The sequence below is a fragment of the Triticum urartu genome, chromosome 5 (genome assembly GCF_003073215.2).
Source record: "Triticum urartu cultivar G1812 chromosome 5, Tu2.1, whole genome shotgun sequence".
In the NCBI taxonomy this organism is placed as follows: Eukaryota; Viridiplantae; Streptophyta; class Magnoliopsida; order Poales; family Poaceae; genus Triticum; species Triticum urartu.
In genome coordinates this window covers 106,180,545-106,193,155 of record NC_053026.1, presented here as the reverse complement: position 1 = coordinate 106,193,155, position 12,611 = coordinate 106,180,545, and the positions used below count along the sequence as shown (strand labels likewise).

At 47.4% G+C, this 12,611-nt stretch overlaps 1 protein-coding gene across 1 annotated transcript; it reads left to right on the top strand.

The window, feature by feature from the left end:
* Positions 1 to 9,504: 9,504 nt before the first annotated feature.
* Positions 9,505 to 12,393, top strand: LOC125508077 (scarecrow-like protein 34). Its single transcript, XM_048672659.1, has 2 exons — positions 9,505 to 12,008; positions 12,092 to 12,393. Exon 1 carries the CDS (start codon positions 9,664 to 9,666, stop codon positions 11,881 to 11,883), a length of 2,220 nt encoding a protein of 739 aa, XP_048528616.1. The 5' UTR covers positions 9,505 to 9,663; the 3' UTR covers positions 11,884 to 12,008; positions 12,092 to 12,393.
* The last annotated feature ends 218 nt before the right edge of the window (positions 12,394 to 12,611 follow it).

Below are 12,611 nucleotides of genomic sequence, written 5' to 3'. Positions count from 1 at the left end.
CGCAGGACTTGTAAACTGAAACGGAGGTAGTATGTTACTTTGCATTATGAAAGTAGTAACTTAGATTAGTGTCATATGCATGACACTAGTATAAGTTACTCTCCACTATGACCAGCCTCATAGGTTGTATCATGCATGCTAACTAAGCAAGTTTGATGAGATGGCATAAAATTAAATGAAGAAAGAGAGGCTTGAGTATCATATCATGATACTGTCTCATATTAAATGATGTGCTACTTTGTGTCATGCATGGCAATAAATGTAATTCTTCATGATACCAACTTACTATAATACTATGCATTAGGGATGTAGTATCATAGACTAGTACTACCTCCGTCTAGGTGAATAAGTCATTCGCGTAGTTCTAGGTCATCGATTTGAGGAATTAAATATGTATTATATGTCATGAAAAGTATATCACTATATTTCTACACGGATGTAGTTTCTAAATATATATTTTATCACATATAATACATATTTAGATAGTTAAATTGTCAACCTAGAACTACGCGAATGACTTATTCACTGAGACGGAGGTAGTATCATATGCATGATATTAGTATATGATACTCCCCATTACAACCAACCTAATATTCTTCATATGTCTTGATCCATTAGAGCATGGTTAACAGCACCGCCCGCTGCCGGCTCTAAAGCAAATCCATGTCACCAAAAGCTGATCTTACAGGCAAGGCATACAATAAGCTAGCTATACACTGGCTGCTACGGAGTAGATTGGATTCATTACAAATTTAATTACGAATCATGCATGCAACTGATACACAGGATTAGAGGAAACATCCAAGCGTCGCCTTACTGTCTAGGTCACTGATAGCGACATGCAGGTCTTCTCTAGAACCTCGGGGAATCACAGCAGCAGTAGCACTGGTCCAAGACTCCAAGGAGTAGCTGCTTTGACTTGACCTCGCGATGGGTGCGGATACAGGCCGGCCCCGCATTGTCTGTGGTTCATGCCTCAGTAGACTGGAGTGTAACAACCTTGACCTCAGATCCCGTGCGTGTGCAACCTTTGAATTCAACGGCGTCGGTGGCTGAAGGGATAAGGTGCAGATAACTTAACGGCAACTAGTTCGCCGGATTATGGAACCGTTGGTTTTATATCTTACCTATGTAATTTATCATGTGGTTTGCCTCTGAAGTCCTGATCCTAGTTTTCTTACTTCGTAAAGAAATATAAAAACGTTTAGATCATTAAAATAATAATTCAAATGCTTTTATATTTCTTTACCGAGGGAATAGAAAAAAAAATCAATCCAAGGGTTAATCCTCGATGGCATTTTTTTATAGGAGAAACTCCGCGAGCACCGCGTGTCCAAGTCAGGACTTGAATTCGGGTGGGCTGACAGCAACCCCAACTGTCCAGCGAACGGGTCGATGCCCCGTCCTCTTTACAGAGGGAATAGCAATTACCGAGAGAGAGGACCCCTGTTGAATATCTTACTCGGAAATCCATGTGTTGTTTGAAGACAAGCGTCTCTAGCCGCGAGGTGGACATGTTAATATCCACTTGGCATACTGAAAGTGAAATGAAGGCCTACTTCTAAGTTTCTTGCTTGTTGTCTTTGCTTCCGCTATTTATTTGCCAAACCACCACGTCAATGATTATTGCCATTTGTTCCCTTTATTCCATATCATGTCGTGTTTTAGTTGTTGCATGCATACCAACCAAAGGCTCATTTTTAATGTAAATGTATGATTAAGATTTGACTTTTTTTAATGACAGGCTGTTTACCAAAGATGTATTGACTTGGTATTGTGGATATTAATATTTTTTTATATAAAATTAACTAGAGTTTATAATTTAACTTAAGACAAAGCTAATATACAAAACCCTGCAAAAATATATTAAACAAAAACTAAAAAAGTACGAATACGTCCACCACAGCCACTCACAAAGATGTATATGTACTTCCTCTGTTTTTATTTACTCTGAATATTAGAGTTGATTGAAGCCATATTTTATAAAGTTTGACCAACTTTATTAAAAACAATACAAATATTTGCCATAACAAATCTACACAGTGTGAAAGTACATTCAATAATAAATCTAATGTTGTTGATTTGTTATTATATATGTCAATATTTTTATTTATAAACTTTGTCAAAGTTTACAAAACTTGACTTTGATTAAAGCTAAAATGTGGACTAAATAAAAAACGGAGAAAGTAGTTTGCCTAACGGATAGCATTGCTGGTCAGCTTGCTCAAGCTAGTGCGTGCATGGAAGCGGGGTAACACGAGTGGCTGCCATTGTTGTGCACAAACGGCTGCACAATCATCGAGGTCCATACTGAAGTCGACCGTGTGTAAACTTTGAAATCGAGGGTAGGCCTGGACTTGAAGCATGTACGCAGAAACAAGTATTATAATAATACTATATGCCCGGTTAAATAATATGTTACTCCCTTCGTTTCTAAATATTTGTCTTTATAGAGATTTCAAAATGGCTATCACACACGGATGTATATAGACATATTTTAGTGTGTAGATTCACTCATTTTGCTTCGTATGTAGTCACTTGTTGAAATTTCTAAAAAGACAAATATTTAGAAACGGAGGGAGTATATAGAAGAGAGATACAAGGAAAAAGAGGAGAAGTTTGTTCTCATACAAAAGGTAACCTTTACGAGTGCTCTTAAATAAAAGATTAAATGATAGCAAAGAGATAGAGATGAAGTTTAAAAAAGACTAATCTAATAAGTAGTAGTTAATTTTATAGTCAACTTTATTGTATGAATAATTAATAAGATTGACTGCTGGCTTTATATTGTTCTTGCTCGCATGGATATCAACCAAATCGGTCAATGGGGTTAAATTTAAGCTTGAGGCCCCGATTGGCACCTACGTTTTTATTGGTCCCCAACAAAATATATTGCACGATTTGTATTTGCAACTCAGATGGACTGAGGGGTGTATCACAAACCAGCCCACTAAAAATGTATTAGGAAAACACGGTAATAATCACCTTCCTGAAACAATGTTCCAAGCGCATGACTCTGTTATGGCCGGTTTAGTTAGGTTCATCGGGCAATCATAGCCTGTAAATTATCTTAGGTTAATTCTTATGCAAGTTATCTTAGATTAATTTTTATGCAAGTTATTTAGGTTATAAATATAAATTGTAAGACTTTTTTTAAAATTAAGCAATAAACAGAATTATTATTGCCCGACTCTCAAAGGAGCCGGACCCCTAACCCTAGCCGCCTCTCATCAGCCGCCGCCTCCCTCCTCCTTCCTCACGACGGCACCGGAGCGCCGGAGCTCGCGCCCTCGCCCCCAACCTCCGCTGTTCTGTCCTTATAACCTAAGGAGTCGAACCGGTAGGAACCTTAGTCCTACCAATTTGGTATCCAGAGGCTCGGGTTTGATCATGTCTTCTTCACGCCATCACCGCCGCTGCCCGTCGTCACCTCCGCGCCGATGACCACCGCCCCGATGACGTCCACCCCGATGACCACCGCTGGGGCCCCCACGCCGTCGGGCCCGGTCACCGTCGCGGGCTCCTCACCACCGCCGGCCCCCATCACTTTCGCGCCGCCACTAGCCGTCGTCTTCACGCCGGAACAGATGACCCGCACGCTGCAGCAGCTCGTGACGGTCGTCCAAGGGCTCCACATGAACCAGTACCACCAGTACATGGCAGGAGCGTACGACCTTCCGCCGGCTGCTTCGATCGCCACCTACGGCCATCCTGCGCCGTGGCTGTTCTCGGGCGCACCCGCAGGCGGCGGGCCCCTGCTGTTGTCGTTCCAGATGAGGAACTCCAGTGGGCCACCACCAGCCGCCACGAGCCTGTGGCATCTGCCGCCGCCACCATCGACGGCGCCCCTCTGGCACCTGCAGCCGTTGCCGTCCCCGGCAGCCGCTACCCCCATCCAGCCCCCGCTGCTGCTGCTGCAACCACCGGCGCCACCCCTGCCCAGCTCGGGGGCACCCTCGCCGACCGGCCTCCCAATCCATCAGGTCCGGTTTCCGCCATCCCCGTCGCCACTCCCAGCGTGGGCGGGTTGGGTCTTCGCTGTAAGTGCATCTAGTGCCACCCCTAGTTGGTTTTGGAGTATTGACGATAAACCTAGTTGAGGGACTAATGTGTTTGTGAGAATTGCAGGATAACACAGGTAGAAGTCCCTCATTGATTCGGTTTTACTACCAGAGATGACCCCTAAAAATGTATGAAGACTGGTATATGAAGACATTCACATTGAAGACTATGACAAAAGAAGACACGTTATGAAGCCTATGGAGCTCGAAGACTTAGATCTTTCGTAGTTCTTTTTCTTTTGTGTTGAGTCATAGAAACCACCGTACTGTTAAGTGGGGTCCAGGAGAACCAGTCAGAATGACTGAAGTGATGCCTAAACCAAAAACCTATGTCTTCGAGTGAAGACAATGAGAGAGAATCTTGTCCAGAGCCGGACAAGTCAGTTTGCCATGAGAGTTTGAAATCTGACCATTGCGACACGTGTCAGTTCCTTAGTGACCCAGGGTCATTTCGGAGAAATCAGGTCGGGTTGCCAAGTGGCTATAAATAGCCCACCTCCTACAACCATAAACGGCTGGCTGCTCAGATTTCAGTGCACGGCTTTTGTCGTTTGAGAGCAACCCACCTCGAAGCCTTTGAGAGAAAATTCCTAGTGAGGAGAAAAGCCCTAACCACCCAGAGCCAGAGAACATTGAGCATCACTTAAGTCTTCTTGTCTATGTGATCTGAAGACTTATTACACTTGAGGACTGTGAATCCTCCAGACGGTTAGGCGTCGCGTTCAGAGCATCCAAGAGACATTGTGGATTGCCAGTGAACGAAGTCTGTGAAGGTTTGGGAGTCTACCTTGAAGACTTACCAGAGTGATTGGGCGAGGACTATGTGACCTTAGCTCAAGGAGAATACGGTGAGGACTTGGTGTCCTGAGCTGCGTGTTCAGGACTGGGTGTCCGGGACTGTGTGTCCTAAGGTTTAAATACCTAGCCGCTCCAACCAGACGTACATTTGTCACAGCAACTGGAACTGGTCCAACACATCATTGTCTTCAACGAGTCACTGGTTTCATCTTCACTTCCTTTTCTTACTGTTACTCATTGTGAAGCCATTGCATGCTTGCTCTATCTTTTGTCTTCACAACGTGAATGTATGATCTGTTTGGCTTCATAACTTCTTCCTACCTGATCCTTATTACACTGCAGCTGTTTGTCTTTGTGCTTTCACTCTATTGAATACTTGACCATGGCTTGCCTAGTGTAATCTAACTTCCGCTGCATAGTAATAGGCAAAGTCTTCACTGTTTGTCTTCATAACTCCCACGTTTTGAAGACTTTCATAAAAATCGCCTATTCACCCCCCCTCTAGTCGATATAACGCACTTTCATTCACCATCGCCGGTCTACACCACGGCCCCTGAATAGCCGACTCCGTTCCTGTAGTCCAGTGGGCCATCCGGTTCCGCCGGTCCCTACACGGAGTACTCCGACCAGGCGCCACCCGCCTCGCTGCTCCGCACCTCTGAGCCAGCTCGACACGGCGCTCCGACCCAGACACCGCCGCGGTTCGCCAAGATCGACTTCCCTATGACGGCACAGAGGACCCCCTCAACTGGCTCAACCAGTGCGACCAGTTCTTTCGCGGGCAGCGCACCCTCGCATCGGAGCATACCTGGCTTGCCTCGTACCACCTCCGCGGCGCGACACAAACCTGGTATTACACCCTTGAGCAGGACGAGAGCGCCATGCCCTCTTGGGAGCGCTTCCGCGAGCTCTGCCTCCTTCCCTTTGGGCCTCTGGTTCGCGGGAGTCGCCTGGCGGAGCTCGGCCGCCTTCCCTTCACCTCGACGGTGCAGGACTACGCTGACCGTTTCCAGGCCCTAGCATGCCATGCGTCGGGTGTGACGGCGCAGCAGCGGGCCGACCTCTTTGTCGGTGGACTTCCGGATCACATCCGCGTGGACGTGGAGCTTCGGAGACTCCAGGATCTCCAATCGGCGATGTACTACGCCCGCGCGTTCGAGCGCCACGTGGTGGCCATCCATCAGGAATCACCGTCCCGGACCGCTGGGTCACCCGGGCCAGATTCCGTGCAAGGTCGGCCTGCGCAGGCTTCTGCGGCACCCCTCGCCGTGACCGCGGCGCGCCCGTTCCGCCGGCTCACCTCAGCCGAGCTACTCGAGCGTCGCCGCCAAGGGTTGTGCTTCAACTGCGATGAGCCCTACACGCCCGGCCATGCCTGCCCACGACTCTTCTACCTGGAGGTTGCAGACTACATTCCGGAGGACGCCGTCACCGCCGACCTGGCCGCCCCAGCTGTCGAGAAGGTGTTTGACGCTGGTTGATCGCCTCGAGGAGTTCCGCAAGCGCTTCCCCACCTTACAACTCGAGGACGAGCTGTTTGTGCAGGCGGGGAGAAATGTTATGGCCGGTTTAGCTAGGCCCACCGGGCAATCTTAGCCCACAAGTTATCTTAGGTTAATTCTTATGCAAGTTATCTTAGGTTAATTCTTATGCAAGTTATCTAGGTTATAAATATAGGCTGTAAGACTCTTTTTGGAATTAAGCAATAAACAGAATTATTATTGCCCGGCTCCCAGAGGAGTCGGACCCCTGACCCTAGCCGCCTCTCATCAGCATCCGCCTCCCTCCTCCTTCCTCGCGACGGCGCCGTCGCGCCGGAGCTCACGCCCTCGCCCCCAACCTCCGCTGTTCTGCCCTTATAACCTAAGGAGTCGAACCGGTAGGAACCCTAGTCCTGCCAGACTCACTCTTCCATGTTCTTTTACTAAAACGTACTTTACGAGTATGACCAGCTAGAAAACAACATTCCACGCACGGCTTGAGATGAATTGATGAACCGTCTCATTCTCGCCCGATTGGGAGCCATGTAAGTTTACACACCCAAAAAAATTGTTATACAAGAGTATTTTACTATCACGCCAAAGAAGAGCTATAGCAACAGGTTTGAAAAACTTCTAAATTTTCTAAGCATATTAATAAAAACTACTCCCTCCGTTTCATAATGTAAGAGTGTTTTTGACACTACATTAGAGTAAAAAACGCTCTTATACTCCTATGGAACATTATTGTAGATGTGGTTAGGAAGAAACATATTTGCATCTTTTTTTTCCTATGCAATTTCTCTAGAATGGTCTGGTTTTACTTTGGTTTGAAAATTGATATGTTGAAACACAATCTTTATCCTACTGATATCATTCTACAAATCTTATCCGTGAAGCACCCAGAGCTAAATTTAAGCACTATTTTTACTATTCTCTCGAATATTTGAAAAGCTAGCACACAGAGCTAAATTTAAGCACTATCTTTCACTATTCTCTGGAATATTTGGGAATCTAAAAATGACCTTCTCTTTAAAAAGAGAACTCGAAGTCCTATGCAGCCAACGCAGGTATATCCATGCTACAAAGGCAATCTAAATGCAGGTTCAATGGAGGATTGTGAAGAGGACTATAGGCCTCCTGCTCTTAACCTATCCAATCCCTCCTCAAATGCAAATTCTTCCATTTTGCCTGCAGGTTTTAAAGCATATGTTAACGTGACCTTTAACCCTTCAGTGTTAGTAAATGAAGCATTTTTAGGAAATGGAGTTTTTGAGCTCGAGCTCAAATGAGCCCGGTGAACAGTAAAATCGAAAAAAATTCTAACTTTTTAGGGTAAAACATTGACAAAAGTTTTACGTGCTCACAAAATTTTATCTTGAAATCACGTTCTTGGAAGTCGTGGCAAAAAAACAAAATTAATGCTCCAAAAGTGTTATTTTTGAAAGCATTTTGAAGTGTTGATTTTGTTTTTTGCCACAACTTCCATGAATGTCTTTTCAATATGAAATTTTGTGGGCGCGTAAAACTTTTGTCCATGTTTTCACCCAAAAAAAATCAGATTTTTTGTTTTTTCTTCTCCTTATTTTACTGTTCATCCTGAGCTCAAATGAGCTCAGGAGTAGAAGATGACTTTTGGCAATCTTAGGAGTATTCTAAGGAACGAGCTCAACCGCCATACAATATTTATACGAGCTACTTTCACAAAAGTATATTTAATTTCACAGGCCGAAGCTTTGGGACTCCTTATTGCAGCGATCATCAAATCCTTGAATTGGAGCTCGACTCCTTTCTCTGATTGTAGGACACTGATAGAAGCGACGGAAGCCAAGAATTTAATCCAAAACCCAGGGCATTGAAAGATTAGGACTATCTTAGCTGAATTCTTCAGCATCATGTCTACATTGGATTCTTGCAGGGTCAAGCACATTCCAAGACTCCAGAATACTTAAGCTCATTCTCTTGCAAAAAAGGCTTCTCAGATTAAATCTTCTTTTTGTTGTTACAACTTCCTTTGCAGCAAATGCTTCAAGATGTAACTACAAAATGACTTTTCAAGCCATCTTCTTTCCTATGAGTAATTGCTATCCATAGACTGTTTAGGATGTTAATGAATAATTTTTTTTGAGACAAGTTATTTCTTAGTCTAAACACACTCCATTTTATTGATTATAAAAGCTGAAAGGAATATAATGTAGATCCGGGAGATTAAGAAGCCACACACGGCGTCCTAAAAAAAGTCTAGATATGTTTAGCGAGGCTATGTGCCTCAAGATTAGTTTCTCTTCCTTCAAAGATGAAGGAACAACGAGAGAACTGCTGAGATGTAAGATTGACCTTCTTAATAATGCTAGAGTGTAGCTCATCCATATTTTCATGGATATCTTTGATCACACCTTGACGGTCTAAAGCTATCTGTATGTCTGCAAGTGATAAGTCAAAAGCAAGTGAGAGCGCTTCTCGACTAGTGAAAGCCTCCAATGATACTGGGTTAGTCACACCTTGACATTTTATCGCCAAAGAGCCTAATTTTTTTCCAGTGGAATCCCTGCAAACTGTGCTGTAAGTCTCTTCCATTGCGTCATGTGGCACGACACCATCAACACGATATTTTGCAGTTCCTGCAGGCGGCGGGATCCATCTGTGATGTTGTCTCAGAGGTGTTTGAACAGGTGCATGTTGCTTCAAAGGTGTGCAAATCTGAAGCTGTATTAGATAATTCTTGACAAACTGATTAGTAGCCGACGACCCCTAAAATACATGCTCATGGATAGCCTTTTTTCGAGCATGCCAAATCGCCTATAGTGTTACAAGTATCTTGATGAAATTCTCATGCGATATAAAATCTATTAGTGAGAAAACTAAGCGTTTTGCATCTGGTTTTTTACACTCCATCGAAGAATGCCGCCAGGAATCTTCAGAGCCACAAAGTCCACACCGTGATTACTATCATCTTTCGATGTTTGAGCAAGTCTGAAGTTGACAAGGACTGTTACGCTAGCCTCTACAGATTTTTTTTAAGACAAGTTAATGAATGATATTAGCCCTCTCGATCCGGACCCGAATCCGGGCCGAACCTAACCCGGCCACAGCCCAGCCCACAAGGCCGCCCGCCGCAGAAACACTGGAATATTCCGTCGACTAGCGTGTCCCTCCTCCCTCTCCCTCATCCTCCCCATTCCCCTCCTCCCTCCCGTCTTCTCTCAGTCTCCTCCGGTGGCCAATCCCCCGATCCCACCCTGCGCGCCTTCGCAGAACCTTCCCGCTCCCCGCCTCTACAAAACCACCAAAACCCCCACTTGCCCTCTCCCACCTCGCCCGCCGCCATGGGCTCCTCCTCCTACCTCCCCCACGACATGGATTTCTCCCCCTACCTCCCCGCCGACATGAGCTCCCCCACCGCCGACGACCCCTCCCTCAACCTCTACCTCTCCGACCTCATCCCCGGCTCGCCCTCCGAATACCTCGACCTCCCCCCGACCCCGCACCACGAGCAGGAGCACCAGAAACCCTCCCCCGACGGCCACGACGGCGGCGGCGGCGACTCCCCCTCCTCCACGCCGGAGGACCTCGTGCTGCCCTTCATCTCCCGCATACTCATGGAGGAGGACATCGACGACAAGTTCTTCTACGACTTCCCCGACAACCCCGCGCTCATCGAGGCGCAGCAGCCCTTCCTCGAGATCCTCTCCGATCCCTCCTCCAACTCCACCTCCGACGACAGCAACAACCGCGCCGTCTCCCCGTGCTCCCCCTCCGACGCCTCCGTCGGCACCGCCGCCCAGCTGCCCCCCACGCCCGCCGCCGTTGACTCCTACGACCGCTTCCAGTTCGAGCCCGTCGACCTCGATCCCGCCGCCTTCTTCGGCGGCGGCGCCAACTCCGACCTCATGAGCTCCGCCTTCCTCAAGGGGATGCAGGAGGCCAACAAGTTCCTGCCCAGTCAGGACAAGCTCGTCATCGACCTGGAGGCCTCCTCTGGCCAGTTCTTCAAGGGCGTCGAGGAGGGCAACAAGTTCCTGCCCAGGGAGGACAAACTCGTTGTTGGATTCAATGGCCACGCAGCTCCTGCGTCGGCCCCAGCTGTGCTCAGCGTGAAAAAGGAGGAGGTGGTGGATGCGGTCTCGGCCAACTCTGGTGGCGGCCGAGGTCGGAAGAACCCCTACCATGATGACGAGCTGGAGCAGGAGGGTGGCAGGAGCAGCAAGCAGAGTGCGCTGGGAGACGACGTCTCTGCACGGGAGATGTTCGACAGGATGCTGATGCCCTCAGACGAGATGTGCATCGTGCAGATGCAGAACCTGCGGATCGCCATGCAGGAGGCGGTGGCCAAGAATGATGGCGGCGGTGGGAAGGGGGCCAATGGCAAGGGGAGGGGCCGGCGTGGTGGTTCCGATGTGGTGGACCTGCGCACGCTGCTCATCCATTGCGCGCAGGCTGTTGCCACGGATGACCGCCGGAGCGCTACAGAGCTGCTGAAGCAGATCAAGCTGCATGCTCGCCCTGATGGCGATGGGACTCAGCGCCTCGCTCATTGCTTTGCAGAGGGCCTGCAGGCGCGGCTGGCGGGCACAGGTGGCCTCGTACACCAGTCGCTCATGGCAACACGCATCTCAGCTGTGGACATGCTCAAAGCTTACCAGCTGTACATGGCAGCCATCTGTTTCAAGAAGGTGTCTTTCCTATTCTCAAATAGTACAATCTATAATGCCTCCTTGGGGAAGAAGAAGATACATATCATCGATTATGGTATACAATATGGGTTCCAGTGGCCGTGCTTTCTGCGACGGATATCAACAAGGCCTGGAGGGCCGCCAGATGTAAGGATCACTGGTATCGATCTCCCTCAGCCTGGGTTCCGGCCAAGAGAGCGGATTGAAGAGACAGGGCGCAGGCTCAAGAAGTATGCCAATGAGTTTAATGTGCCATTCGAGTACCGGGCCATCGCGACGGCAAAGATGGAGTCGCTCCGCAAAGAGGATTTGAAGATTGATCCTGATGAGGTACTCATTGTTAACTCCTTGTTTCAATTCAAGAACTTGATGGACGAGAGCGTTGTGCTTGAGAGCCCAAGGGATGTTGTGCTCAAGAACATCAGGAAGATGCGGCCCCACACATTCATCCATGCAATCGTGAATGGCTCATTCAGTGCCCCATTCTTCGTGACACGGTTTCGGGAGGTTCTGTTCTACTACTCAGCCCTTTTTGATGTTCTGGACACAACCACCCCAAGGGATAACGAACAGAGGATGCTGATTGAGCAGAACATCCTTGGGCGTGCTGCCCTGAATGTCATTGCCTGTGAGGGTACAGATAGGGTGGAGCGTCCTGAGACGTATAAGCAATGGCAGGTAAGGAATCAGCGGGCAGGTTTGAAGCTGCTGCCATTGAATCCAGAGGTCATTGAGCTAGCGAGAGACAAGGTCAAGAACTGCTACCACAAGGACTTTGTGATTGATATAGATCAGCACTGGCTCTTGCAAGGATGGAAAGGGCGCATCCTCTATGCCATCTCGACATGGACGGCAAACGATGCTAGCTCATAAATTTTAGCTGGCGTTTTCACTTGGCAATGCTTATAGCTCTAGTTATGTCAATATAATGTCTGTGTGTTGTGTATGGGCCATGGTCTAGTTAAGTAGCCTTGGATCAGTGGATGCAGTTTCTTGAGGTACGCCTTTCCTGAGTTTGGTGCATATTTGGCATTACGACATGCAGGTGATTCTGCTCACAGGGCCAATTTGTGCGATGCAGGTCATGAGAGAGATGGGTAGCCCAAGATATATGCATGATTTTATGTGTTGTGAATTAGATGTTTGCAGTCATGTTGCTGCCTAATGCCTAGCTATGTAGAGTTTAGACTTTGGTGTCCTGATCTGGATGGATGATGTTTGCTGAATTGTGATATGTGCCTGTGATCAATCCAGTCAGTTGATCAGGTTGTAATTGACACTAGTCACTGTGTTCTGGGTGCATAGTGCACTGTGGCAGGCAGTAACATTTGTATGAAAAACTTGATGAACCTTGCTTTGGCTAGTCTATTATGTTTTGTACCATGAGAATCATCCTTTCATGATTAGTTCATGCAGGAAACCAAATATTTTGCCCACATTCTGAAGCTGTGACATAGTTCAGCATAAGATTCTTCGTAATTGTGCAGTAAGCAAAGCTGGGTCGGTTGTCCAGAGTTTATTCAGATTGTTTAGCGCTTGGCATGGTTGGGACCTGTCATGGATTCAGCAAAACCAGGCCACCTCTCTGGTTTTATGGAATC

Bases quoted from the DNA above. Each gene is read 5' to 3' on its own strand.
- LOC125508077 (XM_048672659.1), top strand. From the start codon at position 9,664: ATGGGCTCCTCCTCCTACCTCCCCCACGACATGGATTTCTCCCCCTAC.